Source organism: Podarcis vaucheri (assembly GCF_965113315.1).
Source record: "Podarcis vaucheri genome assembly, chromosome: 12".
NCBI classification, from domain to species: Eukaryota; Metazoa; Chordata; class Lepidosauria; order Squamata; family Lacertidae; genus Podarcis; species Podarcis vaucheri.
Window position 1 is genome coordinate 52,633,883 of NC_138750.1, and position 27,486 is coordinate 52,661,368.

Here is a 27,486-nt window from a genome sequence, read left to right on the forward strand (position 1 = left end):
ACTGTATGCCTGCAGGCAGAGACTATGGTGCTTTTAATCTTGGTATGATGCTTATAGAACTGTAGATGTGTTAAGTGTGTTAGCAATAATTATCCTAATAGTTTCTTCCCCCAAAGAATCCTGGTAGTTGTAGTTTAGCAAGGATGCTGAAGCTTCTGTTAGGAAAAGGTGGCTCATACTGTGCACATCTGTAAATGTCTACTCGGAAGGTGGCCCTGTTAGGGCCAATGGGGCTTACTCCCTGGCAAATGAGTGCAGGAGTGCAGCTTTCAAACACTTCCAGTCCTTCCTACGCCATCGCATTCTGGCCAAGCATCAGCCAGCAGGATTGCACTCTCTGCAATCAGCTCTTGGTGTTTGCTGCCCTGGGCTGCTTGGGAAGGGCAGTATATTAATTAACAAGTGAAATATAAGAACTAGAATTTTTAACTTTATATTTGACTTTATTCAGTAGTATTTTATTCTGAAATGTTCCATTTGATGTTTTAATGTAGGTTGTAAACTACTTTGAGATTTCCCCCCTTTAAAATATGAAGCAGTATAGAAAAAGAGTACTGACTTGCAACCTAGCTGTATAATTATTATTATAAATTTTGCAGCTGTACAACTGAGGGCTAGGGAGGTGGAAGGGTGGGGAATTATTATGCATTAATTGTTTTTCTAGCTTCGTAAACTATAATTTTAAAAAGAAATGAAATTAGCCAGATCTACCAGTAGATCCTTATTTACTCACATCCCTGCTTTATGGGATAGAGACCCAGTTGCAGGGTCATTACAACACAGCGGGTGAAATTAGCGTGGGTGTTTGTTTTAATAAGGACCAGGCAAGAGGAGCGAACTAGGCCGCCGCGAGCCACAAGGCAGCGGAAGCTCCTTTCGCGGCGCAAGAAAGCAAAAGGCGAGGGGGCGGAGCTAAGGGCGGAAAGAGGCGGGGACTGCAGCAGCCCGGGCTTGCTCCCTGACTGCCGATTGCTTTGTTGGTGGGCGGAATCCAGAAGAGTCCATTATTCCCACTAGCGAGGGGGAGCGCGGCTCTCCCTCAACCCCCTCCCCCACCTCAGTCTTCAAAGACGGTTCAGACTTTCTGTCCGCGCCGGCTCCCCGCTAAGCTGACGGCAGGCTGCGAGCGGCGGGGGCCGACGGAGCACCCCGCGCTCCCTCCCTCCGCGTTGCTGCTTTCCTCACCCGTCCCTCCCCCCCCGCCCTGCCGGAGGGAGATGGTTCGTTCCTCAGCGCGCGCGCGCCCTGATCCCGCGGTTCGGCGGCCGCCGCTGCCTGGGAGGGGGGGAAGGGCGAGGGAGACCCGGGGCTTCGCGAGGGGAGCCTCGGCCCAGGACCCGAGGCGGCCGCTCTCCCCGCCCTTTCTCAAAAGCCGCGCAGCCGGGAGGGACCATCCATGGCGAAAGAAGCCGAAGAGCGGGAGCTGAAGGTTCCCGAGGAGATGTTCAAAGATGTCAAGTTCTTCGCCGTGGGAGACATAGGCGCCGAGGTGCGTTGCTCGGACGGGCTCCCCTCACGTCCGCCTCAAATGCCCCCCCCCACCCCCGTAAGACGACGCGGGCCACGCGCTGACAGCGGCTCGCGCCGGTTTTTTGAGCGCGCGGCCTCTCGGGAAGGGAGGGGGGATTTGGGGGGCGCGTTCGAACCCCCCCTTCCCCGCGCGCCTTGGCGGCCGTTAACGGCTCCCAACGGCCGCCTCCTTCCCTCCCCCACCTGCTTACAGTATTTCTGTTGCTGGTGTCTCGGCGTCCCGCGCGCCTTCTGGAGCCGGGCAGGCCCGACGGCGGCCTCTGTTGCCTGGCTGGCTGACTTGACTGACTAGGGAGGCGGCAGAGGAGGCTCTTTTCCTCCCCTCACGGCTTCCCCGGAGTGGGGGACCTGCCCGGCGTCCCCTCCCTCCCTCCTGGCGCAAACTCGCGCTCTCCTCTTTTTCGGCCTGAGTTGAGGACGCGGCCAGGACTAGGCCCCGTCCTCGGTTTTCTCCGCCCGCTCTCCTCCTCCTCTTCACCTGGCAGGCGTCCCCTCCTTTCCCCGAGGAGCTCAGTTTTATAAATCCGAGGGAAAGCGGAAGGAGGGCCAGTTCGAGTAAATGGCACCTAACCGTGTAGGGAAGCTTTTTCCCGGCGGTAGTCCGGCTGCAGGGGAGAGAGAGAGGCGCGGGTTCCTGCGTGTAAACAAACTTACCCCTGAATTAAAAGAAAGGGTTCGCAGGGAGAGGGCTAGGCTGTATCCTTTCCCCTGAGGTGGTAGTTTTCTGCATCCAAGGCTGTGTGTGGGGAACATTAAATACCAGCCTGGAGTGGTACAGACAACAGGAAAGCTTTTCTTCTTAATTAGCTGGCCCTGTTCACAGCTGTCTTGAGGCAAGGCACAAGACCCATTAACAATATCCTCCTGGTTATTGACATCTCTTGCCATTTTGTCCCTTGAGCCTATCCCTCTCCAGCCTTGTAGGCAAAATAATTCATCTTTATCTTCACTCTCATTGTTTTGGTAGCTTTTCTTAAATTCATACACACCCATATCAGTTTCTGGATCCTGGACAAGGTCCTCATCCTTTATTTTCAATACCCTCTGTGTCTTGCTTCTTGTGTCTTGCTTTTAGTGTCTTGTTTCATTCTCTCGTGTGCTGACATCATCACTGCTTGTGAGTTTTGTTCATCCAGCTCCATCCCAGCCACCCAGAAGTCCCTTGCCCTTCTGACTGAAAATGTCTCTCAGAACACCTTGGTTACACTGCCTCTCTTCCTTCAAACCTATTCTTAAAACACATTTTCTGCAAAATCTTTAGCTCGGCTACCAAGCCTACATATCCTGTTCCAACTAATCTTAAGTATATGCAACTGAAATAAACATCCTTCCTCTGTGCACCCTGGCCTCCATTTCTGTCACCTTTCTCTGGTGTAAACCTCTATATATGTATCATCCTATATGATAAAGATGTGAGCAAATGCATTATACTTAGATTTTCACACTGCTACTGGAAATCTTGCATACCCAATCCACAATCAGTGGTAAGCCTGCAACAACAGCATGAAAACAATGAAATGGAATAGCAAACAAAAGTGAATTTAGAATTCAGATTCCTTTCATGCAAGAATTCTGATTTGGAAAATGCAATGAAAAGAAATTGCATTTCACTTCCCACTGCAATAGCCTATAATGTGCCTATTTGTGCCTGCTTGTATTGCCACAGTAAGAGCTGGACATGATAGGAGACCAGGGTGAGTAGCTCAGAGTCCCATGGTTGTGTGTTGCAGTTTAGCTGTGCACAAGGAGTGCTTATCTGGGGAAAGATCTGGCTTTAATGTAAACAAGCCTCTAGGGAAAAACACTTGGCTTCAATAGTGTCTAACATCTGCATTTTCCTGAAAGTGAAAACCAAAAGCCCTCTTGTTTTGTAGGTTATTCAGCTTTTGAAAGATGGCAAGGCGAAGGAGGTTTCTTACAATGCTCTGGCATCACACATCATTTCAGAAGATGGAGACAATCCAGAAGTTGGTGAATCTCGTGAAGTCTTTGATCTTCCAGTAGTAAAAGTGAGTACCTACAACATTAGAATTGATAGTTTTAACTACAGTAAACCTAATTTTAGTGCAGGACCTTCAGGGTTATTCATATCTTAGAATCAGCACTTGAGTGCAAAAAAAGTGTACTATATGTGGGAAACCCTGTATCCAGAACCTGAAATGTGAATGTTGCGATCCATTTTACTGTAAGTGTGCTTATGATGAGAGTACTATATATTAATTCAGCACACTCCCTCTCACCCTCAAAATGGAATAATGCTAGCAAGATTGCTGTCAACAATTATCGGGCTGGCAAGGGAAAGATATTGCTTTATATATAAAATAACATAAAAATATACATTACCATGAACTTGTAAAAGTTTGCATGATTCTTATGCAGTGCTTGGGAATGCTAATAACAAGGGAGTGGTCACAGCTCAGTGATAGATCACATAATTTGCATACAGAATGTTCCAGGTTCTGTTCCTCTCCAGTTAGGAATGGGGAAGCCTTCTCTCTGAAACACAGCCACTGCCATTGTAGTGTAATTATAGACAATATAGAATAGAGTGAACCAATGTTGACTTAGTGACCTTGTTTCCACAACGTGATAAGCCAAACTATGTCTTACAGAGAGTGGCTCGCAGCTGCTGTGCTCCTCCCTGATATTTTTTTACTTCTGCACTGTGCTGTGTTAGGCCAAGGTTTGGTTTAGTAGTACATTGTCCAAACCTGGGCTTGTAATAAACCTGTCTCCTCAATAACCATAAGCCGGCTTTGAAGACATGCTAAACCATACCTTGACTTAGTTCAGCACACAAGTAAAAAGTACTGGGGAAGAGCAAAGTGATGGTGAGCACCTCTCCAGCCTGCACGGTCTCAGTAAGCTTAGTTTGGCTTCCTATGCTGTGTGAAACCAGGGCACTATAAGGCAAGTTCCTGTGTTCCTGTCAATAGATGTTAAATAGCTGATTGGTTAATTTAAATTTGGTACATATTTGTTAAATAGACAGATATTTATGGGATGTAATGTGCATTGTCTATTGGCAACTCACTACATGCATTATTTTCACCTGTTTTTAGCCTTCTTGGGTGACTTTGTCGGTTCGATGTGGAGTTCTTCTGCCGTATCCTTTTTGGTTAAAATGTTAGCATGTATTATGCTTATTTAAAACTTAATACAAGCAGAATATTGGCTAGCACAGCAGCTGTTCTAGAGGATTAATTCTTTATATGACTGAGGCAGTGTTAGTGGATGGTTGCCTTGACTGGATGGATGGGAGGTTGCCTGCTCTTGATAGGGTTACACTTTCTCTCTGAAGAAGTGGGTACACAGTTTACAGGTACCATTGCTGTCACTTGAGGCTCAGGTGGCCTCAGTAGTGTGGAGTGCCTTCCATCAGCTCTCGCTGGTGGTCCAGCTATGCCTCTTGCTGGACAGCAATAGCTTAACCTCTGTCATCTATGCTCTGGTAACCTTTAGGTTAGATTACTGCAACACATAATACGTTGGGCTGCCTCTGAAGACGGTTTGGAAACTTCAACAGGTGCAGAATTCTGCGGCCAAGTTGCTCACCAGCGCAAGATGGTTTGAGCATATCATACCAATCCTGGTCCAGCTGCACTGACTGCCGGTTAGTTTCTGGGCCCAGTTAAAAGTCCTGGTTTTAACCTATTAAGCCTTGTGGCTTAGGACTGCAATACCTTAAGGAGTGTCTCTCCCCATATGAACTGCCTCAGACACTGCAATCACCACCTGAGGCCCTTTTTCATGTGCGTCCTCTGTGAGAGGTCTGGAGCGCAACAACATGAGAACGGACTGTTACAAGTATGTACCTGGACTCACATGTGCACAGGCAGCACTTAGGTATGTTCAGTTACAGTGTAGTAGGTTAGAAAGTTAGAGGCAAAGGCTATAAACATGTATCAGGAAGTAAAGTATTAGGGAACTCAGGAGGACAAACCTCCAGATAAACATGCATAGGATTATACTATTAAATGATATGTTTGGACCACCCATTTATTTTTGTGGTTGATGTGTGACTCTAACCTGAATTGGTGAGACCCAAGTTGAAGATTAGGAAACAACCTATTATTATTACCTGTATTGTTATTATTAGAATTTATATACCGCCCTATACCTGGAGGTCTCAGGGCAGTTCACAGAATAAAATACTTTTAGAAGTATTCATAAGATTTTTCTTAGCTATTTGAAAAGCTTTTGGTAAACCTGCACCAGTTATTCACTTTACATCTCATTTATATTATATCCTTGACTTAGTTTTGTCAGAGTAAATGGTTTCTCCCCAGAATCCTGTCAGATCTTTTTTGGAGTTGCTGCTTGTCTGTCTCAGGTAAGATGTTTATCCAGATAGTTGTATGTTTGTGCTGATAGCCAAATGATGTGTCAGAAAGTGCTTTCCCCTAAATATCTAGTGGTATTTTTTTTTACCTTTTCTGATAGGTTTCCACTGAAGACCGAAGTACACTGTGGGCTTTGATTACGTTTTATGGTGGAGATTGCCGGCTGAGCCTCAATAAAAAATGCACTCATTTGATTGTGCCTGAGCCAAAAGGGGTAAGAGTTTTATTATGTGGACATGTTTTCCCATTTTAATGTTACTTTGACTTTCTGAGATATAGAATCAGCATGATTTATACAAAAAAAGCTTCCCTTGTCAACCTTTTACATTTTTTTGGAGGGATCCGTTCAATCTGTAGCTGGGAGTGATTTTTAAGCTTTTCATTTCAGAAAGCTTTTGATGAAATCAAAGAAAATTGGCATTCATGTTCATGAAGTACTGGTTCATTTGTGTTTTGGTAAAAGATTAAAATATAGAATGGAAAGTAGCAGTAAATTGCTAATTAATTTTCACAGTGGAAGGAAGTTAGACTGGGATCGCCTATTTATTTTTTATTTTGTGAAAAATAACCCAGTATTTAATTTTATAAATGATCTGCGGTTGCAGTGGGATAGCCAATTTGCACTAAATATTCAGAAAGGTAAAATGGTGAGCAAATTATAAAGATCTTGCATCAGGCAGCAAATTATTTTGAGTAGTACAGTTAAATATGGATGTAGAACCAAGACAGCTTTAGTTTTTTGCTTATATCACATGAACCTCAGTTTATTCCAGCCTTGTAAACCAGCCTGCAAAAGTTACTACCTTGTAATAGAAATCAATAGCCATGTTTTTTCTGGGATCAGAAGTCGGTGTACCCCTTGCATAGCAGCCTGTTCTGCTGGGTACAGGGAAGGAACACTCACCACTCCACTCACCTCTATGTGCTTATGTGCACGAAATTCCTTGCTGTGAATGGCTGCCAGACTAGTGCTTAAATAAAAGGTTGATTTATTCCTGCTATTTAAGTCTCCAAGTTGCATTTATTTGGCTGGAAAGCCCTTCAGTGTTCTCAAGTACTGTATCAATACTTCAGGCTGTATTACACAAGAATTGCTGTGGTAGTTAAAACTTCCCCACATCAGGACTGCCTGGTCATTAAAGTACCTAAAAATAGGATGTTGGCACCATTATAACTTTTTTTTGTATTTAAAATGCTTATCTCTTTTTGCCAATTTTTCTCTTTGCCTTTTTCTTTCTTTCTCTCCCTTGTTGCCCAGCAGGCTGCAAGAAAAGGAAGAGATCACTCTTGTCAGAGGTCAGATTGATAGGTTTCAGAGGGTTTTTGAAATTAGTCTGAGGGTTGCAGGTTGTCCACTTACATTTTAGAGGACTGAGTAACTAAGATTTTAAGGAGTTTATAATCTTAGAAAGAGTTTATAATTTTATTTATTATTAGTAACCAGGAATGTAACTTGTTGAGCTGATGTAAACCAATATACAAAACTAACACTATCTAAAAGCTAAATTGACTCATAATTGGAATGTTTTTGTTCTTCTCAGGAGAAATATGAATGCGCCTGTAAAAGAGAAAACATTAAAATTGTGACACCTGACTGGGTTTTGGATTCTGTATCTGATAAAACTAAAAAAGATGAGGCTTCCTATCATCCACGATTAATTATATATGAGGAAGAGGAAGAAGAGGAGGAAAATGAAGATCAGGATTCTCAAAATGAAGCCAGCACAGATGAAAAGTTGTCAAGTCCAGCATCTTCTCGAGAAGGCTCACCTTTGGGTGATCGAGCTTTTTCACCTAAATCTATTGATGCTGATAAAACGAAAGGAGAACTGATGTTTGATGATTCATCAGATTCGTCTCCTGAAAAGCATGAAAGAAATTTGAACTGGACACCTGCTGAAGTTCCACAGAATACAGCAAAGCGCAGATTGCCTTCAGGCAAGGATTCTGGATTGATAAATTTGTGTGCCAATGTCCCACCTGTCCCAGGCAATATTTTGTCTTCTGAGATGAGAAGTAATATAATGGCTTCAGTACAAAGTCCTCAAAGTTCTGGACGTCCCGAAATGATGGCTGCATGGAGTCCTGCAGTACGGACATTAAGAAATATTACCAATAATGCTGATATTCAGCAGGTTAATAGACCATCAAATGTTGCGCATGTAAGTATCTTAAAGTACAAGTTAAAAAAAATGTTTGGAAGTGAGTGGCTTTTATGACTTTGATACTATAAAATACAAAGAGAATTGTTGTAAGGATTACAACTAGATAACGCATGTGAAGTGGTTTTAGTGCCAGAAAGCACTATAGAAATGCTGTGTTGCACTCAAACAATTACAGAAGTTTTAGTACATTGATTACAGTGGTAACTTGGCTTACAAACTTACAAATGGAACACACACAACAGGAAGCGGAACATGTTTTGCTTCCAAGGAAAAGTTCACAAACCAAAACACCTACTTACGGGTTTGCAGCGTTCTTAATCCAAGTTGTTCATAAACTCAGCTGTTCTTAAACCAAGGTACCACTGTATATGAGTTTAAATTTTCTTTCCGGTGATTTTTTAATCCTTTAGTGTAGTTGGGCATAGTCTTTTCATATTTTATCCTATGCTTGTACGTGTGCCGAGCCACATGCCCTTTTACTTTACCAAGGCCTGCAACATGCAGAAGTCTTCTAAATTAAAAAGAAATAGATGATAGAAAATGTGAAAACATGTTCTTAATTGTGCAAGTGAGCAAATCAGATACAGTGCTGTGGAAATGAGGAGCAAATACGTAATTCATATGCAATTTGAAAGTGTTCTTTAGATCAGTAAATATTTTCCCCATGGTAACTTATCATTCCATGATTACTATTTGAGGGGTTCCCTTCAGGGTTTTTTCCTTTAAAAAAATGTATTTCTTTACATTTTGTTGCCTTCCTTAGCCTTCTGATACATCTCTTAGGTGTGGATAGTATCATTTGGCTGCATAAGTACCAATGCTCATCTCAACTTCAGAAATAGAAGAAACTACTGGAAGAGAAAAATGAGCACAGAATTTTTACTGTATATTTCTTTTTAATTATGCTAGCCTTTCTCTTAATGTGCGAAGTGTAGAAGCATAATGCTGTGTTGCATGTTTTATATCACACTTCCTACAACATTTACCTACCTCTGTGCGATCTGTACATTGGGACCTCTTGAAAATTCTCCCATTTGCCAATGAATATAAACTTTCTGTTAATTTGTATTCAAAATAACTGTTTTGTGGAATAACTAAATGCTTTCCTCTATTAATTAGACTTCTAATAAAGTATAGTTTTAGTTGAATGTATTAGAAAGTTTTCAGATTTGATTTATGCTTTTCTGTTTTCAGTGAAATGTTTTGAAGGAAAGTTTACATGCATCCTTTTGTTTTCTAGATCTTGCAATCACTTTCTGCTTCTACAAAAACTTTGGAGCAGCAAGTAAACCATAGCCAGCAGGGACATTCAAATGCTGTGTTGCTTGGTCAAGTTAAATTGACTCCAGAGACACACTTACTACACCAGCAGCATCCACCTCAGCAGTCACAGCAGCAACAGCAGCAGCAGCAGCAGCAGCAACAACAACAGCAGCAGCAGCAGCAGCACCTCCCTCTCTTGCATCTTCCATCCCAACAAATTGTGCAGTTGCAGCAACAGCAGCAGCCACAGCAGCCTCAGATTACTCAACAGTCTTTCTCTCAGCAGCCTCATCAGTTTGTGCAACAGCAAGTTCATCAACACCAATTCTCACAGCAGCAGTTACAGTTTTCTACACAACAGATACATTCTCAGCAGCAAGTACATCGTCCTCAACAACAGTTGCAATTTCAGCAGCAGCATGCCTTGCAACAGCAGTTGCAGCAGCTACAGCAACAGCAGCTACAGCAACAGCAGCTGCAACTACAGCAGCAAAACCTTCAACAACAGTTACAGCAGCAGCAACTACAGCAGCAACATTTGCAACGAATGCAGCAGCAGCAGCAGCAGCAACAACAACAACAAATGCAAAATCAAGCATCTCAACTCTTGACCCAGACTTCTCAGACATTGCAGCATCAGGTTCCAGTTCAGCCATCACAGCATGCTCAGCAGCAACAGTTGCAGCAGCAGCAGCAGCAGCAGCTCTTTGGGCATGATCCATCCATAGAAAGTTAGTAATTCTGTTCTCGTGTATGTTAGCTGAGGCTTTAATTACACTTATTTAAATAGTAGAACACTCCTCGCCCCCTTTCTGACCCAGTGGGTCTACAATGTGTCTTACAAATCTAATTAAAAGGTTCATGTAAGAGTGACGATATAAAACATCAGACAAGCAGTAAAAGAGCAGCTGAGATCAGAGCAAGCAATTCTCCAAACAAAATACCAATGGTGATCTGATTGCGAACCATCTTTGTTGACAGCTTGAAAACCAAGAGTAGAGTAAGGTAGAACAAACCACATCTGGAAGTGAGTTTCTCAGCACGGTGCCAAGGCCAAAAAATAGTTTCAGCTACAAACTTTCACATAGGAGATTCTTCTAGTTCAAACATTTTCCAAGACTTTTTTGTATTTGATAATTTACATGTGTTATGGGGTCATTGTCAGTCCTCCATTTCAGTGGACATGCTCAAGTATAGAGCTTGTTGGAATGAACTCATGGCCTATTTTTATTAGACCCACCAGTGCTCTCATTGTTTACAGTCTACTAAGCATTTTTCACAATGCATCCAAATACTAGTGAAGGGCAGTCTCTGTGCGGTGCTTCTTCACTTTTGTATGTACGGTAATGGGCAGAGGGAATAACCCATGCACAGTACCTGAGGTGATGTGTGCACAATGCAACTCCAGTTCACAGAACTGTTTCTGCATCTGCAGAACACCCTTTAAATTCAGCCACTTGCTTTCCAACACCAATCTAAAGTTTGCTGGGAAGTGGAGGACCTTGCAGGTGTGCTTATGTTCTGTGAGCTATAGCAAGTTTCAATCTTTGAAGAGATGAGTACAGCAGTAAATGAAGACCTTTTTACTATTAATGGTAGCCCATTAAATAAGAGAAAATATGCTAGAGTATTTTGTATTAATTTAATTTTTATTACTCTTCTAGTTCCAGAAGACTATTTTCTGTTGGGTTGTGTCTTTGCAATTGCTGATTATCCTGAGCAGATGTCTGATAAACAATTACTGGCAACATGGAAAAGGGTAATTATTTGTTCTGTTTGTGAATATTTTTCAGTTTTGTGCATTAGTTTTTCAGTTTCTTAAACAAAAATAGGTATATTTAAAAACCAACAAATTGTTTTATTTTTGACTTACCAGATTATTATATATATTCCATGTCTATAATATGTATGTTACCAACAAAGCACACAAAACTTCATCATCTTTGTTCTCCTTTTAACTGATTTTTACTATTACTAGCTTCAAACATAATTTCTGCCTTTCTTTGTTATCTGTTTATCAGAGGTCCATCTGCCAAAATTTCCCATTACTCTCAAGTAACAAGCTTACTAGTTAGGTTTTGTGCAAAATACAGTGATAAGAGCCTTCACAGGTTTTAAACTATGGCACATATGTAACATGGCAAAAAAATTCAATAAGTGTTGTTTGATTAACAAACCTTTTAAGTGTGTCTAGTTTTTATTTTTCTAGATAATCCAAGCAAATGGCGGTACAGTAGATCCCACATTCACAAACCGGTGTACACATCTTCTCTGTGAAAGTCAGCTTAGTAATATGTATGCTCAGGTAAGACCAAATGGCACAAATGTACTTACCTATGTTTGTAAGAGCTGTTTATTTCCTTACATTGAATGATATAATAGTTCAGGAACAATTTATTACAAAGGTGAAAGTATCTATAGATACATAATTTATGTTCTGCCAGTCTTTTGCTGCTAGTAACCTCAAGGCAACTTAAAACTGTAAAATACAATTTTAAGCATATAGTTTCAAACAGCAATAACATAAGATTCTCTGTGCAGTCATGTCCTGTAGCTAGGTCTTCTCCCTCCTCCTGAGTAGACCATTCCTCCTAGGTATTCCCCTGCTGTTATAGCTGTTTGGCAGCCAAACGAGTACTCATGCTATGACTTGGGGCTTCCCATCTGCTCTGTACGACCTTTGTTCTGAGGCCCAGGAGGCAATTGTGAAGAATTGGGGATGGGGTTAGAGGGCGCTTTCTCTCTCTCCCTCTCTCTCTCTCTCTCTCTCTCTGTGTGTGTGTGTGTGGGGAGAGAGGGGGGGGGACTTGAATAGGAAAGAGACAGAATACAAGAAATAAATATATATTGTATCTTTTGGTTGTTGTTCTGTAGATTGTGGTAGTTGTATGCTCCCTACAGTTGAGAGTGACTAACCTAAGGATTGGTGGGCCTGTATCAGAGATGGCACTCACTGCAGTCTGAGGACTTTGGCTCATCTGTATCCCATACCAACCTCATTTTTGTTTGAAAGTGGGTGGCTAAAAGCTTTATAAACCTAAAGCAGCAACATATATATATTTAAAATATTCTCATACATACCTACTAAAATTTATATGTACAGTGACAATGTTTTGCATTTGTGTTGCAGGCTTTGAGAGAAAGGAAGAGATGTATCACAGCACACTGGTTGAACTCTGTGCTAAAAAAGAAGAAAATGGTACCACCTCACCGAGCTCTTCATTTTCCTGTAGCATTTCCACCAGGAGGGAAACCATGTTCACAGCATGTAAGAAATTAACTCTAGCATTTTGCTTGGAAGGTGCTGTTGCTATTTTTTTTTTTTACTTCAAGCAGCTTTTAATGTCGGAAGATATAAAAATGAGCAAATATGTAACGTCCTGTCTCTGAGAATATTTTACAACTCGTAATTGGAATTAATAAAATTACATGATTGAATTCAGGATTTTTTTTGTACTGCACCTAAATATATTTATGTAAATGGGATATATTTCCTTGCTGTGCAGTTTAAGTTATCTTTAAATCTCAGGTGTGGAACTGGTTTGTTTGTTACTCCTTTTTATGTGAGGATTACTGCATTATGAAGGGTTTTCTGTTCGATGGTAAATTTGGTTATCACATTGAGAGTTAGGCAAATGGTTCAATTTATGAAAATGATATCATAAAGCAAGAATGGAGAACAGGGGCCCCTCTAACATTCCTGACCTTTGGCCATACTGACCATGACTGAGATTTGGAAGTCCAACAATATCTGGAGGGGTATAGACTATGAACCCCTGTCATAAAGTGACTGCCTGAAGATTTTACCACTTCATATTCGAATGTTTGGTTTGGACCGTTTCTGTCAAGGGTTGCTTACACCTTGAATCTTCCTACATCAATTAATAATTCCACGAAATGAACCTTGGAATCTTTTGGGGCTAAAAGGCAGTACGAAAAGATTTAGATAAATAGAAAAATGTCTGGCTGCAGTTATGTGTCCACATTTTGAGAATGAGAAGAGTTACTGTTTCATAAAGGTAAAGGTAAAGGTACCCCTGCCCAAACGGGCCAGTCTTGCCAGACTCTGGGGTTTGTGCGCCCATCTCACATTTATTGGCCGGGGGCCAGCGCTGTCCGGAGACACTTCCGGGTCACGTGGCCAGCGTGACAACGCTGCTCTGGCGAGCCAGAGCCGCACACGGAACGCCGTTTACCTTCCCGCTGGTAAGCGGTACCTATTTATCTACTTGCCCCCGGGGGTGCTTTCGAACTGCTAGGTTGGCAGGCGCTGGGACCGAGCAGCGGGAGCGCACCCCGCCGCGGGGATTCGAACCGCCGACCTTTCGATCGGCAAGCCCTAGGCGCTGAGGCTTTAGCCCACAGCGCCACCCGCATCCCTTTACTGTTTCATAGCATACTTCAAATTAACTGAAGACTTGGGAAGAAAAGGTTACCCATAATATGTACTTAAAGAATAGGACACTTTTGGTAGGCATTGAAAGATGGGCAAGGAGACACATACTACAAATGACCAAGAGAGATTTACAACTTTTTCTGATAGCATTTATTTGAAATTTCTGTTTACTCATATTTCTGATGGGTGAATCATCTTCTGTTCCAGATAATCTCAGTGACAGGTTTTGTTGATAGTGACAGAGATGATCTCAAGCTGATGGCCTACCTCTCAGGTGCAAAGTACACAGGCTATCTTTGTCGCAGCAACACAGTTCTCATCTGTAAAGAGTAAGTGGCTTATATTTATTTTGATTTTTTTATTAACCATGATATATCATCATCAACCTTTATTATGGTCCAGAGACCCAACAAATTGTTACAAAGCAATACCCAATTCATACAGCCTACCTCCAGGTTAAACAAGCATTTCGTTCAGAATATAGGGATCATTGGTTCTTGCAACCACCGACAAAAACTTGGCCACTGCTAATGTTCTAGCATTTGTCCGGTCTTCCAATAGGAACCTGGCATAGTGAGCCTATGATTTTCCTGGGAAAAGTACCAGCAAGGTACTTGCTCATATTTTGCACAGTGCAACAAAATATGTTTTATGGAATTGATATCTTGAGCACACGAGCAAAGTCTGTCCTGGTAGGGAACTCCTCTCAACCTGCCATCCAACACTGCAGAAGGAAAGACATTTAGTCTGGCTTTGGTGAAAAGCCTTCGATAATTTCATACTGTAGGGTTTTTAATGTAAGATGTTAACTTAAAGACATGCCCACTACACCAGTGTGGTGTAGTGGTTAAGAGCGATAGACTTGTAATCTGGGGAACCGGGTTCGTGTCTCCGCTCCTCCACATGCAGCTGCTGGGTGACCTTGGGCTAGTCACACTTCTCTGAAGTCTCTCAGCCCCACTCACCTCACAGAGTGTTTGTTGTGGGGGAGGAAGGGAAAGGAGAATGTTAGCCGCTTTGAGACTCCTGAAGGGGAGTGATAAAGCGGGGTATCAAATCCAAACTCCTCCTCCTCCTCCTACTCCTACTGCCAGCGGACTACAGACTGCGTGTGATCGAGATTGCAAGTCACCATGATATATAAATAATATTGTTACAATTTGTGAAAATATTAGTGAGTATAAAATTATAAAATAAACAGAGAAGTTATTACATTCTAAAAAAATTATCCCGATTGGTATCTTTTGTTTTAAACACACACACACACACACACACACACACACACACACACACACACATATATATATAGAGAGAGAGAGAGAGTGTGTTTCATAAATTGGTTTTATATGTGCAATTGTTTTAAATTTTTATTTATGCAATTGTTTGATACAAGTTTTTATTGTAAATGGCTTTGGGATGCCTCATGGGAAGCAATTCATAAATGAAAATAAATAAGATGTTTAGTATCATTTGTGTCTCTTTTCCCTCCGTAACAAGGCCAACTGGTTTAAAGTATGAGAAAGCCAAAGAGTGGAGGATACCATGTGTGAATGCGCAATGGCTCTGTGATATATTACTTGGAAATTTTGAAGCACTGCGGCAAATACAGCACAATCGATACACAGTATTCAATCTTCAAGAACCACTTGCTCCTAATCAACATCTGGTTTTAAACCTTCTTGGTAAGAAGAGTTGCCAGACATACAGCATAGCAAATGTTAGTTTTCTGCAGTAAAGAAATATATGAATAAATATATATGTTGCTCAGACTTACGAACTTTGCATGGCTTGGGACATGTCAGTATGGCTGTTGCTTGGGTTTCTGATTTACTGTTCTAACTAAGCAAGGTTTACTCAGAAGGAAGCCCCATAGGAAATGACATTCATTCCCTTTAAAGACTTTTAGGATTGCACTGCTAGAATGTTTGTGCAAAACTGGAAGCAACACATGAAATAAAGGGTAGTACATATTTACTTTCCTAATGTGAACTGCACCACTTTTGGGGTATGTTCCATGCATACTTGTCAGATATGTGTGTGTAATTAGCATGAAAAGACTGTATGCACTGAATTAGTGTGGTGGAATGTAAAGAAAATATATGTCCTCATGTCAAAACTTGTTCTTTCCTGTTCATTGTTCCCAGATGCTTGGAGAGTTCCACTAAAAGTATCGTCAGAACTTCTAATGGTATGTGGATTTGCTAATAATTTATTTACTTTAACTGCTATTTCAGTGGGGACATAAATCTGTTTGGACAAAGGAATATAAATGCTTAAAAGATTCATTTGTTTAAGATACACTTATGCTGTCCTTTGTTTAAAATTGATTCCAGGGCAGTTTACATAATATAAGAATAAAGAATCCAATTTTAAAAATATGATTTGCTATTTAAATGATCTTTGAACGTGTTTGGATTTTTTGCAGAGGCATATTAGCAATACAAGTTTGACAAGAGTGACAAGTGAAAATGAAAGTGAAAACTTAAGAAGTTCTTATGGCTGCATCAGGGTGGTGGGAGTACATACATTTGGGGCTGTGGCTTTTCTCATGCTAAACCAGGGGTCAGCAACCCGCGGCTCCGGAGCCGCATGTGGGTCTTTTACACCTTTGCCGCGGCTCCGGGGCGGAAACTAGCAAGGGGAAGGCGCATTGTGCGCCCCGACACTCCCCACTGTGGCGGGCGCTGTACTGGCTGTGACGTCGCATGGGGGCGGTGCGTGCGTTAGTCACGCACCGCCCCGACGTCACCTTCCCGCCCGCCCGCTACATTGTAAGGGGCATGTACGCTGGTCACCACATTGAAAGGGGGCATGTACTCTGGTCACTGTTTTGAAGGGGAGTGAAGAACACACACACAAAAAAGCTAACTTGTTAATTTAATGTTTATTTCTATGAGGAGTAATTCTGAGGGGTCAAACAAAGAAATAATAAAAAAGTGACAAAAAAGTTATTTTTATAATGACGAGTTTTGCAGCTCCCAGGTTTTTTTTCTTCGGAAACGGGTCCAAGTGGCTCTTTTTGTCTTAAAGGTTGCAGACCCCTGTGCTAAACTATAGTTTAGCGTGGCACTGACACCAGGCCATGTCTTGAACAACCTTCAGTTTTGATACTGCTTTCTGTTGACAATTTCTAATATAATTATTTGATGACTGATGAAGCATACTAGGTTGTGTAGTATGCACATACACAAACTAATTAACCTTTCTCCAAAAGGTTTTAAACTGCATCTAGTCTCCTATGCTGAGACGTTAAGTGTGCTAAATTTGTTTTTATTTTAGTTACTATGGCTAAAAGATTTTGCTGTGAAATAGTAAATAATTATTAGAGGGGAAGTGTGTGTGTGTGTGTGTGTGCGCGCGCGCGCGCTTATATATTTCTATATTATTTGTTGTAGGGTGTGAGATTACCACTAAAACCAAAGCAAAATGAATCGGTAATTCAACCGTCAAGCAAGCGGCCAAGGTAAGAAAGTGGCCATTCTCCAACGTGTCACATTCTTAGTCTATTAAATAAAGTTATCAAAACTACTGCTAAAACCTCTGGAAATCTCTCTGTCTAGAGTGGCAAACTGCAATCCTAGGGGACGACTGCAGTATTTTGGGCTCCTCTGTCTCAGGACTCTCAGCACTTCTCAAACTTGGATTCCCAGCTGTTGTTGGATTACAACAGCTGAGGACCCAAATTTGAGAAATACTGACTAGTCTATAGGAGTGCCTGGCGTGCTCTGGTCCATGGGATCACGAAGAGTCGGACATGACTAAACGACTAAACAACAACAGGCTATATTGCCTTCCTAGTTCTCAACCTTGCTTTGCACCTTCCTTGTGTTCTTTTGCCTGGGTGGAATGCGCTCTTGAACTATGATGAGGTCTCTTGCTTGCATTGATGGAAGATTGAGAAATTTGTACTGTGTGTGTGTAGAAACCTTTGGGCTGGACCTTTGTGTGTACTTTGCAAAGGTAAGAGTTGCACCTGCTGCTCCACCCACTTTTGCCTCTGGCCCATTCAACACTAGCATGTTGATCTCTGAAGGTCCCCTATGAGGGCCCCTTCATGGCCTGAAAAACGTTCCCCAGCCCTGCTCTATATTATCATTTTGCTGATGATTATTTAGAGAGACACTTGTCCTTTGGAAAGTGAACAGTTTGGAGGGAGGAGAGAGGGTGCAAACTAAGTCAAAGTATGTAAGAAAACATTAACCTTGAAATAATGCCATACGTAGGTGCTTCAGAAATGAAATATTCTACAAAAGATGGCTGCACCAGCTAAATCCAAACAAAAGTTGCGTACGGTGTGTTTCTACACACTTCATGGACCTTCTCTACATTTAGATATTAATCATGAAAACAGTATATCAAAATTGTGTTGAATTTTAAATCCAAAAGCACCGTGTTTTGTATTAACAGTATTTTGTATTTGTAGAATTGAAGACTTGCCAACTCCTAATAAAAACGTGACATCAGAATTGACACCAGTAGTGCTCTTCACGGGATTTGAGCCTTCCCAGGTGCATCAGTACATCAAGGTGACTTTCCTCTGTCTTAACAGAACAAACACTTTTGTAACATTTTTCTCTGGGGAACCGGGTTCGCGTCCCCGCTCCTCCACATGCAGCTGCTGGGTGACCTTGGGCTAGTCACACTTCTCTGAAGTCTCTCAGCCCCACTCACCTCACAGAGTGTTTGTTGTGGGGGAGGAAGGGAAAGGAGAATGTTAGCCGCTTTGAGACTCCTTAAAGGGAGTGAAAGGCGGGATATCAAATCCAAACTCTTCTTCTTCTTCTTCTCTACTGAAAGCCCTGCAAAATAATCTAAAACGTTTGTCTTGTGATTCTATACCTCTGGTGGCCCATTCATGCAAGCAGGTTACCAGTTGCTGCAACAAAACATACATGTATGAAAGCTCTTTTAGATCTACTATATAGTCTTGTACAGAAACCTAAATCATCATAAGAGCCTACGGGATCAGACCAAAGGCCTATCTCAGGGGTTGCTAATGAGGGGTGCATGTGTCTGTAGAGACATCTTCTGGCACCCACAGGGTTTCCTCCCCTCACCCGCTCATGCTGAAGTTAGGTTTGAAAGTAGTGTTCTGTTGTAACTCATAAAACAGGTTGCGGTGTGTGTTTAGTCTTGGTGTTTGTATGGTGCCCATGGCAATTTATTTACTTTGCAAATCTATCAAGAGGCCCCCAAAATTTGACAGTTGTTTGGCCTATCTGGTTCAGTATTCTGTTCTTTGGTCTAATTTAACAGGACTCTTCTTTGACTTCTGGTTGCTAAACTATATAGTATATCTAGGGGTAAAGGTAAAGGGACCCCTGACCATTAGGTCCAGTCGTGGCCAACTCTGGGGTTGCAGCGCTCATCTCACTTTATTGGCCAAGGGAGCCAGCATACAGCTTCCAGGTCATGTGGCCAGCATGACTAAGCCACTTCTAGTGAACCAGAGCAGCGCACGGAAACGCAGTTTACCTTCCCGCCAGAGCGGTACCTATTGATCTACTTGCACTTTGACGTGCTTTCGAACTGCTAGGTTGGCAAGCTCACTCCAACGCAAGCTCACTCCATCGCGGGGATTCAAACCGCCAACCTTCTGATCGGCAAGTCCTAGGCTCTGTGGTTTAACCCACAGCGCCACCTGTGTCTCTGTTCTCTAGGGGTAGTTTCACACAATTATGTTTGTTGCAGTGCCTGCTAATGTAAAAGCATAAAAGACATCAGAGGTGTGGCATCACAGACATAGGTTTTATCACCTCACAGCAGGCTTTCTCAATCTTGGGTCCCCAGATGTTCCTGAACTATAGCTCCCACCATCCCTGGCCAGTGCCCATGCTGGCTAGCTATGATGGGAGTTGTAGTCAACACACAAGACAACACACAAGGTTGAGAAAATAAAAAAAATCCTTCCAGTAGCACCTTAAAGACCAACTAAGTTAGTTCTTGGTATGAGCTTTCGTGTGCATGCACACTTCTTCAGATACACTGAAACAGAAGTTGCCAGATCCTTCTATATAGTGAGAAGGTGGGGAGGGGTATTACTCAGAAGGGTGGTGGGAATGGGAGATTGGCAGATAGCTGAGATGAGCTATCTCATCTAGGTTGAGAAAGGCTGCCTTACATGTAAGGCTGCCTTACATTGTTTTTCAGTGGAGCTGGTTCATGTGCTTACAGGTCATCAAATGTATGGTAATTATGTGTATGCTTGTGTGAACTAGGCTTAGTTTATCTTGCTTTTAGTTTGATTGAACTATTATGATGTGGCTGGAGGCTTTAACCTTTTTTTTAAATAAAATTTTCAGAAACTCTACATTCTTGGAGGTGAAGTAGCAGAATCTGCCCAGAAATGCACTCACTTAATAGCGAGTAAAGTGACACGTACTGTAAAATTCCTTACAGCTATTTCAGTTGTAAAGCATATAGTAACCCCAGAATGGTTGGAAGAGTGTTTCAAGGGCCAGAAGTTTATAGGTAAGTAATTCTTAAAGCTTTTTAGTATAAGTGATATAAAGAGTCTCTCCTTTAAAACACAAAAACGAAGCATGCACAAAATAGTGCCCTTCTTGGTGTTAAGCAGGGGGACAACACTAAAACAATCAAATCAAAAAATGTTGAAATAGAAGTTTCCCCTGTGACCAGGGGAGTGAGTCAGGTAAGAGGGTTAATGCCCCCCAGCTCTGTGTACTGTGTTTTACTTGTAGGTACAGTTTACAAAGCAGTGCTTAATATTTTACAAAATATTATTATTATTACTACTACTATTACTATTATTATTACAATTGTTAATTTATTATGCCACCCATCTGACTGGGTTGCCTCAGCCACTTTGGGCGGCTCCCAACATCCACCTTTATGGCTATGCATGTAGAACTTTAACATCTCTAGTGCCATTTTTAATGAGTGATTTCTTTTTCTAAATTTTCAGTGGTTTTAAAAGTAGTTCCTCTTCACTCAGCAATTTTCAAGTGTTAAATTTTTTAACAAATATAAAATTAAAGCAAGTACTTAACTCCAGCTTCTTATATTGAGTTGTGCTGCTTAATTTAAGGGTCCCAAGCAATTCTTAAAATTAAGCTATTGATTTTTAAAAGAAGACAATCGCTAGCTGCCTCATTGGCATCTTCCTTATTGATGGAACTTACAGTGGGGCAACTGAATCTAAATGCCCAAACTAAAGTAGTAGTATCTGATATGATAGTCTATAAATTCATAAATAATAATTATTATTTTTATAACAATTTATTTTCTCAGTAGTAGATGCTTGCATCTTTTTGTGTTATGAATAGTTACAGTTATATTTTTCCTCCATTTTAGAAGAGCAAAACTACATACTCAGGGATGCAGAAGCTGAAGTTCTTTTCTGTTTCAGCTTAGAAGAATCTCTAAAGAAAGCACAGGAGACACCGCTCTTCAAGGTACATCAGTTTTTAAAAAGCGCTAAATCCAGATTATTTGAACCAAGTGTTTAGACATGAGTGTTACCATCATGTATGCTAGCCTAGAAAAAAAGTATTTGCAACCACTTGTAGCTTTTATTTTGAAATATAAGTAGTTCAGTATAACTAAATGTTGTAGACTGGATTCCACCGAGGCATCACACCAACAGCCTGGTTGTAGCTTCCAAACATAATCATAATTTAGAATCATGCATGTTCTTTCATTTCCCATCTGCTTTGTAAGTTTGCTTATAGCAGTGTCTGCAAACAGAATGATCACTGTTAACTGCCCCCATGATTTGCAAACCCAATTCAAATCATGACTTTGGAATATGGTTTGCTAGCCAATTACAAACTGGTTTATCCGTGCAAAAGTCAGCATAATTCTTCCTTCGCCATAATTTGGCAGGTTTTCTGAATTGACTGATTGTCTTTGAGAAGTACTTGGCCTGTAAATGACTTGTTATATTACTATTTATTTAGAGCCTTAGTACCCCTCTGTTCAGCCAAAAAGTCTCCCAGAGTAGCTTACATACAATCAATTAAAATAAGACAGTCCCTGCCTGCAGGCTTACAGTCTAAAAAATGATACAGTGGTGCCTTGCAAGACGAAATTAATCCGTTCCGCGAGTCTCTTCGTCTTGCGGTTTTTTCGTCTTGCGAAGCACGGCTATTAGCGGCTTAGCGGCTATTAACGGCTTAGCAGCTTTAAGAAAAAGGAAACGAACTCGCAAGACCATAGGGAAATTCATCTTGCGGAACGACTCAAAAAATGGAAAACTCTTTCGTCTTGCACGTTTTTCGTCTTGCGAGGGTACCACTGTACTCAAGGGAAAAGGCAACTTTATGTAATTTATAAAACTCCCAGCACATGTGGTGTCTGCACCAGCATCGTTTGTTATACTTGTCACTTCAGCTAGTTCCTCACTGTCCTGGAACTTAACATTTTTTATTGGCTTTGGTAGGGGAAGAAATGGGAGCTTATCCATGTCGCCTCCACCCCTTTCTGCAGTTCCCAAGACATTGTTCTATCCTGATATCTATCTTTCTTCTTTATGCAATTCTTTGCAATCTGGTTTTGACTCTGTGTCCTTTTGGAACTTACATAATCTTTGATACCGGCAACTATCCACTTCTCTTTTCTTCTTTTAGTTTTCTCAAATCTCCCAAACCTTTGGTTTTATTCCTGCTTCTCAGTCCTTTTTAAGACCACTGTTTCTTGATACTTAGCTGTTGGTTATTTTTCTCCTCTAGTTCAGAATCTTGACAGTTTTTTCTATTTTCCTATGTACAAGTGATTATCAAGCCTTTTCTATTCAGCTCATAAATCCATAATTTTGTAATTATGGTCTAAAGCTCGGCTCTTTGTTACCCATTGAAACATCATTTTGAGAATGGCAACTAAGGTTTGACATTCATAATTTGAAAGTAATATTTCAAATTATGAAATTGCCAAAAGTCATCCCTTCATGCATTAACTCTTTACAAATAATGGAGAGTATTTATGCCTGATCATTTTAATGCTTTTCCATCTGTAATTTTAAAACATTCCATTTAATGAATGACTGTCCTTGTAGAACAGAAATAATCTGTCAGCCATGTCATTTTATACTGCAGTTTGTGTAGGGAACCCAGAGACAGGCTGATTCTCTTCCTTTTTTAAAAATTATAACTGCAAGATCCACTGAAAGTTGGTAATTCTTCTGTTTATTGATGCCTCTCTTTACGTTATTGATAAGATAGCTGAGTACTTTCTATTTTAAGCAAACATTAGGAAGCAGGTGGTAAAGTAGGAACTTGCTGTAGGTTCCTCTGTAAACACAGTCTTATTTTGCTTGTATCAAACTGCATTTATTTATTCATAATTCAAACATGCTTTTAATTATTGTAACATTCTTGTCTCCCCACCCACCCACTTCTACTTCTAAGTCTTCTTCTACTTGAGTACAGTGTATAAAAACTATGGGGTGGGGCTGCCTTGAGATCTTGTAGAAATAGCAAGTCAGAACCTTCTTCCTCCCTTGTAGAAGAAATTAGCAAGGTATCCATGGCGAACATCAGCTTTAGGGGGGGGAAATGATAACATTAGAGAAGAGGCAGGAGAGGGTGAGAAGTTGATATACCAAAAAATGGAATCCTAATTAACAGGAAGTGGACAGAACACACTGGTACCTTGCTCTGTGACATAGTAGTCAGTGGCATAAATGCAGACATACAATGTGTTTTGTGTTTCATAAATGTTTTGATTTTAGGGAAAGTACTTCTATATTACACCTGGAATTTGCCCAAGCCTTTCCACTATGAAATCTATTGTGGAATGTGCAGGAGGAAAGGTATTGAACAAACAACCTTCTTTCCGAAAGCTCATGGAACACAAGCAAAACAAAGTGAGTGTGATCTTGATTGATTTTCTAACATCTTTCTGCTTAGAAAATGTGTCCATTTGAGCTGACTCAGTTTCACTATTTTTAATACAGAGTTTATCAGAGATTATTCTGATTTCTTGCGAAAATGATCTTCACTTATGTCGAGAATATTTTGCCAGAGGCATAGGTATGTGTTCTTTATACTTATAACAATGTTTAACAATGCAACATGGCACCAGCACTTGAAGGAAAGAAATGTACCCATGTCTAATAGTTTGGTTATATATCAAATCCTGGATGTGTGGGCTTGTGGGAGATTTTATACATACAACGGGCTTTTGCATAGTATTAGAAGAAAACACCTTTTGCTAGGGGTATCAGGTTCAGATAAATGCCAATGCAAAATGTTGGAGGTGAAACAGGATCTGTCAAACAGGATCAGCATGAATCAAAATGGTAGTGGTTAAGAGCGGTAGTCACGTAATCTGGGTAACCGGGTTCGCGTCTCTGCTCCTCCACATGCAGCTGCTGGGTGACCTTGGGCCAGTCACACTTCTGTGAAGTCTCTCAGCCCCACTCACCTCACAGAGTGTTTGTTGTGGGGGAGGAAGGGAAAGGAGAATGTTAGCCGCTTTGAGACTCCTGAAGGGGAGTGAAAGGCGGGATATCAAATCCAATCCAACACCCCTGAAAGTTTCATTCCATTGTGATTCATTATTTGATTTGGTGCTGTTAAATCCAGTGCTCTGTACAGTGGTACCTCAGGTTACAAATGCTTTGGGTTACGTGTTTTCAGGTTGCGGACTGCGGGAAACCCGGAAGTACTGGAAAGGGTTACTTCTGGGTTTTGCCCATTGCGCAGAAGCGCCAAATTGTGTAACGCGCAGACACAGCACTGCAGGTTATGAATGCTGAGGGTTGCGGACATGCCTCCATCACAGATTACGTCCGCAACCCGAGGTTCCACTGTAATGGAGAATCTAAAAAGGGAGCTATATTTATCCCCCCTTTTCACTTGCTGGTGAAATTTGCAGGGAAAGGAAACCTACCAGAGTGTATCAAGACTGTGAACTTCAGGAAGATCCATTCAGGCTTCTTTGTCCACAGGACTCTTAAATTTATTTTATTTTTTAGAAGCAGGCGCACCAAGTGGTGGAGCCTGAGGGGTCTTCATCCCCCCAATTTTTCAAGAGGGGGCTGGGCTCCCCCAAAATCCTCGGGCCCGCTCTGCCTCCTCCCTGCCGATGTTGCGCTGGGGGGAGATGGCTGAGAGCAGAGCCCAGCTCTGCGTTCCCCATTCTCTACCCGGCACACAAGTGCCAGCACCGGCAGGATACCTGTGTGTCTCAACTCGGTGAGTGAGCACTTGTGCACTAGGTGGGGGTGGGACGCTTCACATAATGCGCCCCACAATGTGGGGGGGGGTCAGCGCTCGTGGAAGCAGGCAACCTCAGTAGTCTTAACTGCTTATACTTTACCTTTATATGAAGAAAAGTTCTGCTTATTTATTTGAATGTCCCTCTACCTGAATGAAGTGTGCTAGGAAATAATCAAAGGGATTGAAATCCAGACCTCTGTCAGCATAAAAGATACCCTTTCACCTGCAAGCTCTCCAATGAGCTTTAGTTTCACTTCTGAGAAAATAAAAGCGGTGTCTGTGTGACATAACAGATAACTTAATGGAATGACTAGGACCACAGTGCTACTTGGAAGGCTGTTAACAACACAGTCCAACTCAATAATATGAAAGACAACCTTGAATCACCTCAAATCGCATTGTTATTCAGGCTGCACACAGAGCCAATGTACACCCGTGGTGTATTTATAGCTTTACATTGAAGATGGCACTAGCTCAGCTTATGAGTGGCCACTTCCATGACTTGTCCAGCTCACCAGCTGCAAATGTGTCTGGCACAGGTCTGTTCCTGGCACCCAACTGCCAAGTATCCCTTAGGCACAATGCCTCTTAATCCGAATGTCAGTCTCCTTGAACATTAATGTTTTAAGAACACACACAGTGCCAGCTTCATAGTTACCTTGAATAAGTGCTGCCGCCATCTTTCTTACTTTCAACTGGCAACTCCTCAATTCAAGTCCTTTTAGTCAAAACCTAAACGTTAAAAGTTCAGTAGTTGCAATTAATTTACCATGGATGTCTTGATTAAGTTTTATTCCCCCCCCTCCTGTATTTCCAGATGTTCACAATGCAGAGTTTGTTTTGACTGGCGTTCTTACTCAGACACTGGATTATGAATCATATCCTTCATATGCTATATAAAATAAGATTGTGTTTTCTGTATTCTAGTCTCCCTTAAAGGGAACAGCTGGCAAAGTTCACATAATTTATTAGCCATCTATAGAGTTTCTAACTAATGAATGAATGTAGATAATTGGAATTCAGGTAAGCTGGTATCACCTTTTACCACGGCATGTTTTATTCCCTCTTTGCTCTCACAGGCTCATTGAAGTACAGGTTAATAGTTTTCACCTGTGTTTGCAAAAATACTTACTGGTTTTTACAGGAAGTTGGAATTGTTTGCTAGGATTCCCTGAAATTCAGGGCACATGCTTTAATCTTTTGTTGTGACTCTCCCTTTAATAATGTCTTAATGATTTATTCTAAAATATGCTGTCTCTAGTGGGACGCGGGTGGCGCTGTGGGTTAAAGCCTCAGCGCCTAGGGCTTGCCGATCGAAAGGTCGGCGGTTCGAATCCCCGCGGCGGGGTGCGCTCCCGCTGCTCGGTCCCAGCGCCTGCCAACCTAGCAGTTCGAAAGCACCCCCGGGGGCAAGTAGATAAATAGGTACCGCTTACCAGCGGGAAGGTAAACGGCGTTCCGTGTGCGGCTCTGGCTTGCCAGAGCAGCGTTGTCACGCTGGCCACGTGACCCGGAAGTGTCTTCGGACAGCGCTGGCCCCCGGCCAATAGATGTGAGATGGGCGCACAAACCCCAGAGTCTGTCAAGACTGGCCCGTTCGGGCAGGGGTACCTTTACCTTTACCTTTATGCTGTCTCTAAAAAAAAAAAAAAGGAATTAACATTTGAATTAAATGTTGAAACACATATATTCAAATCAAAGTATAGCCTGAAAAATACACATCACATTGTTTTGTTGTTGAGTGCATATTTACCTTAGAAATTTGTAAAACCATGTTGATGCATTTGGCTTAAGAAACAGATTCTCTCTCTCCTTATGTTATCCTTTTCTTGTACCAAAAAACCGATTATGGCAATCTGCACATTTCAGCATAGCTTTTTCCTTAACCCAAGTGTACATATAAATTCACTTGACTGGAAGTGAAAATGCCTTATTGCTGTAGACTCCTTGAATCCTTCCTTCCTTCCAGCTTTTTCAGCCTGTGGATCAGTTGGCACTTCTGGAGTTCTTGTCCCCTTCCTCCCTTGTTTTGCTGAAGGCCAATGAGCAGTTTGAGGCAGGAGAGCAAACGTTAATTGCATCTGTTTAAGATGTGCAGCATTTTATTATTAAAACATAATTAACTATGTTCTTTGTATTATACTAGAGAGAGGTTACTTTTTATATCACAAATTAGTTTTCCTAATTTTTTTTAGTTGTCACAACTGTTGGTACTTAACCACACAAAATTGGAATGTAAAGAGAAAGGGCTTGTGGTATGTAAATTATGGAAATAAAGTATTTTGTATTTTATTTTATTAAGCTCTGTTTCTTTTATATTACTAATATCCTGGTTTTTGTATAAATATACTTTTAAATGATGTTTCTTTAAGATTTCGTAGTGGCTCCTTTCCTCTTCTTTTAAATATTGTGCAATTATGGCACTATGGTAAGAGTAAATTACTCTAAATCATTCTTTCAAATGCTGTAAGATAATCTTCCCTTTATTTTACAAGGTATGTTTTAATATTAAAAACCAAGTATTTTAAGCAGAATTTATTGTTAATGTTTTGTGTATTTCTACTGAAGTTAGGTTGAACTCATTCCTATCTGCTGTTATAATTTTTCTT

General features: G+C 41.4%; 1 protein-coding gene and 1 long non-coding RNA gene across 3 annotated transcripts; one reads left to right on the top strand and one right to left on the bottom strand.

The window, feature by feature from the left end:
• Positions 1-1,256: 1,256 nt before the first annotated feature.
• On the top strand, positions 1,257-27,169 carry PAXIP1 (PAX interacting protein 1). The gene is made up of 21 exons (XM_082192201.1): positions 1,257-1,489; positions 3,405-3,539; positions 4,593-4,636; positions 5,800-5,863; positions 5,974-6,087; positions 7,415-8,035; positions 9,279-10,032; positions 10,966-11,060; positions 11,511-11,606; positions 12,432-12,569; positions 13,905-14,026; positions 15,195-15,379; positions 15,842-15,885; positions 17,093-17,160; positions 18,121-18,223; positions 20,000-20,168; positions 21,012-21,112; positions 23,386-23,520; positions 23,611-23,686; positions 25,695-25,754; positions 26,774-27,169. The coding sequence occupies exons 1-21, from the start codon at positions 1,397-1,399 to the stop codon at positions 26,788-26,790; spliced, it is 3,234 nt and encodes a 1,077-aa protein (XP_082048327.1). The 5' UTR covers positions 1,257-1,396; the 3' UTR covers positions 26,791-27,169.
• LOC309515106 lies at positions 13,831-26,767 on the bottom strand. Of its 2 annotated transcripts, XR_014212274.1 has the most exons (4): positions 26,631-26,767; positions 26,010-26,134; positions 25,536-25,595; positions 13,831-14,017 (listed from the first exon to the last, which is right to left on the bottom strand). It is a non-coding gene; the product is annotated as an uncharacterized lncRNA (long non-coding RNA). The 2 variants fall into 2 exon arrangements; XR_014212273.1 differs by lacking the exon at positions 26,010-26,134.
• Positions 27,170-27,486: the final 317 nt, after the last annotated feature.

What these genes read in the sequence shown, in the direction of transcription:
- PAXIP1 (XM_082192201.1), top strand. Translation starts at nt 1,397, where the DNA reads ATGGCGAAAGAAGCCGAAGAGCGGGAGCTGAAGGTTCCCGAGGAGATG. An exon ending in GGAAACCATGTTCACAGCAT is followed by an intron (nt 12,570 to 13,904) that starts GTAAGAAATTAA and finishes CTTCTGTTCCAG; the next exon opens with ATAATCTCAGTGACAGGTTT. An exon ending in TCTGGTTTTAAACCTTCTTG is followed by an intron (nt 15,380 to 15,841) that starts GTAAGAAGAGTT and finishes CATTGTTCCCAG; the next exon opens with ATGCTTGGAGAGTTCCACTA.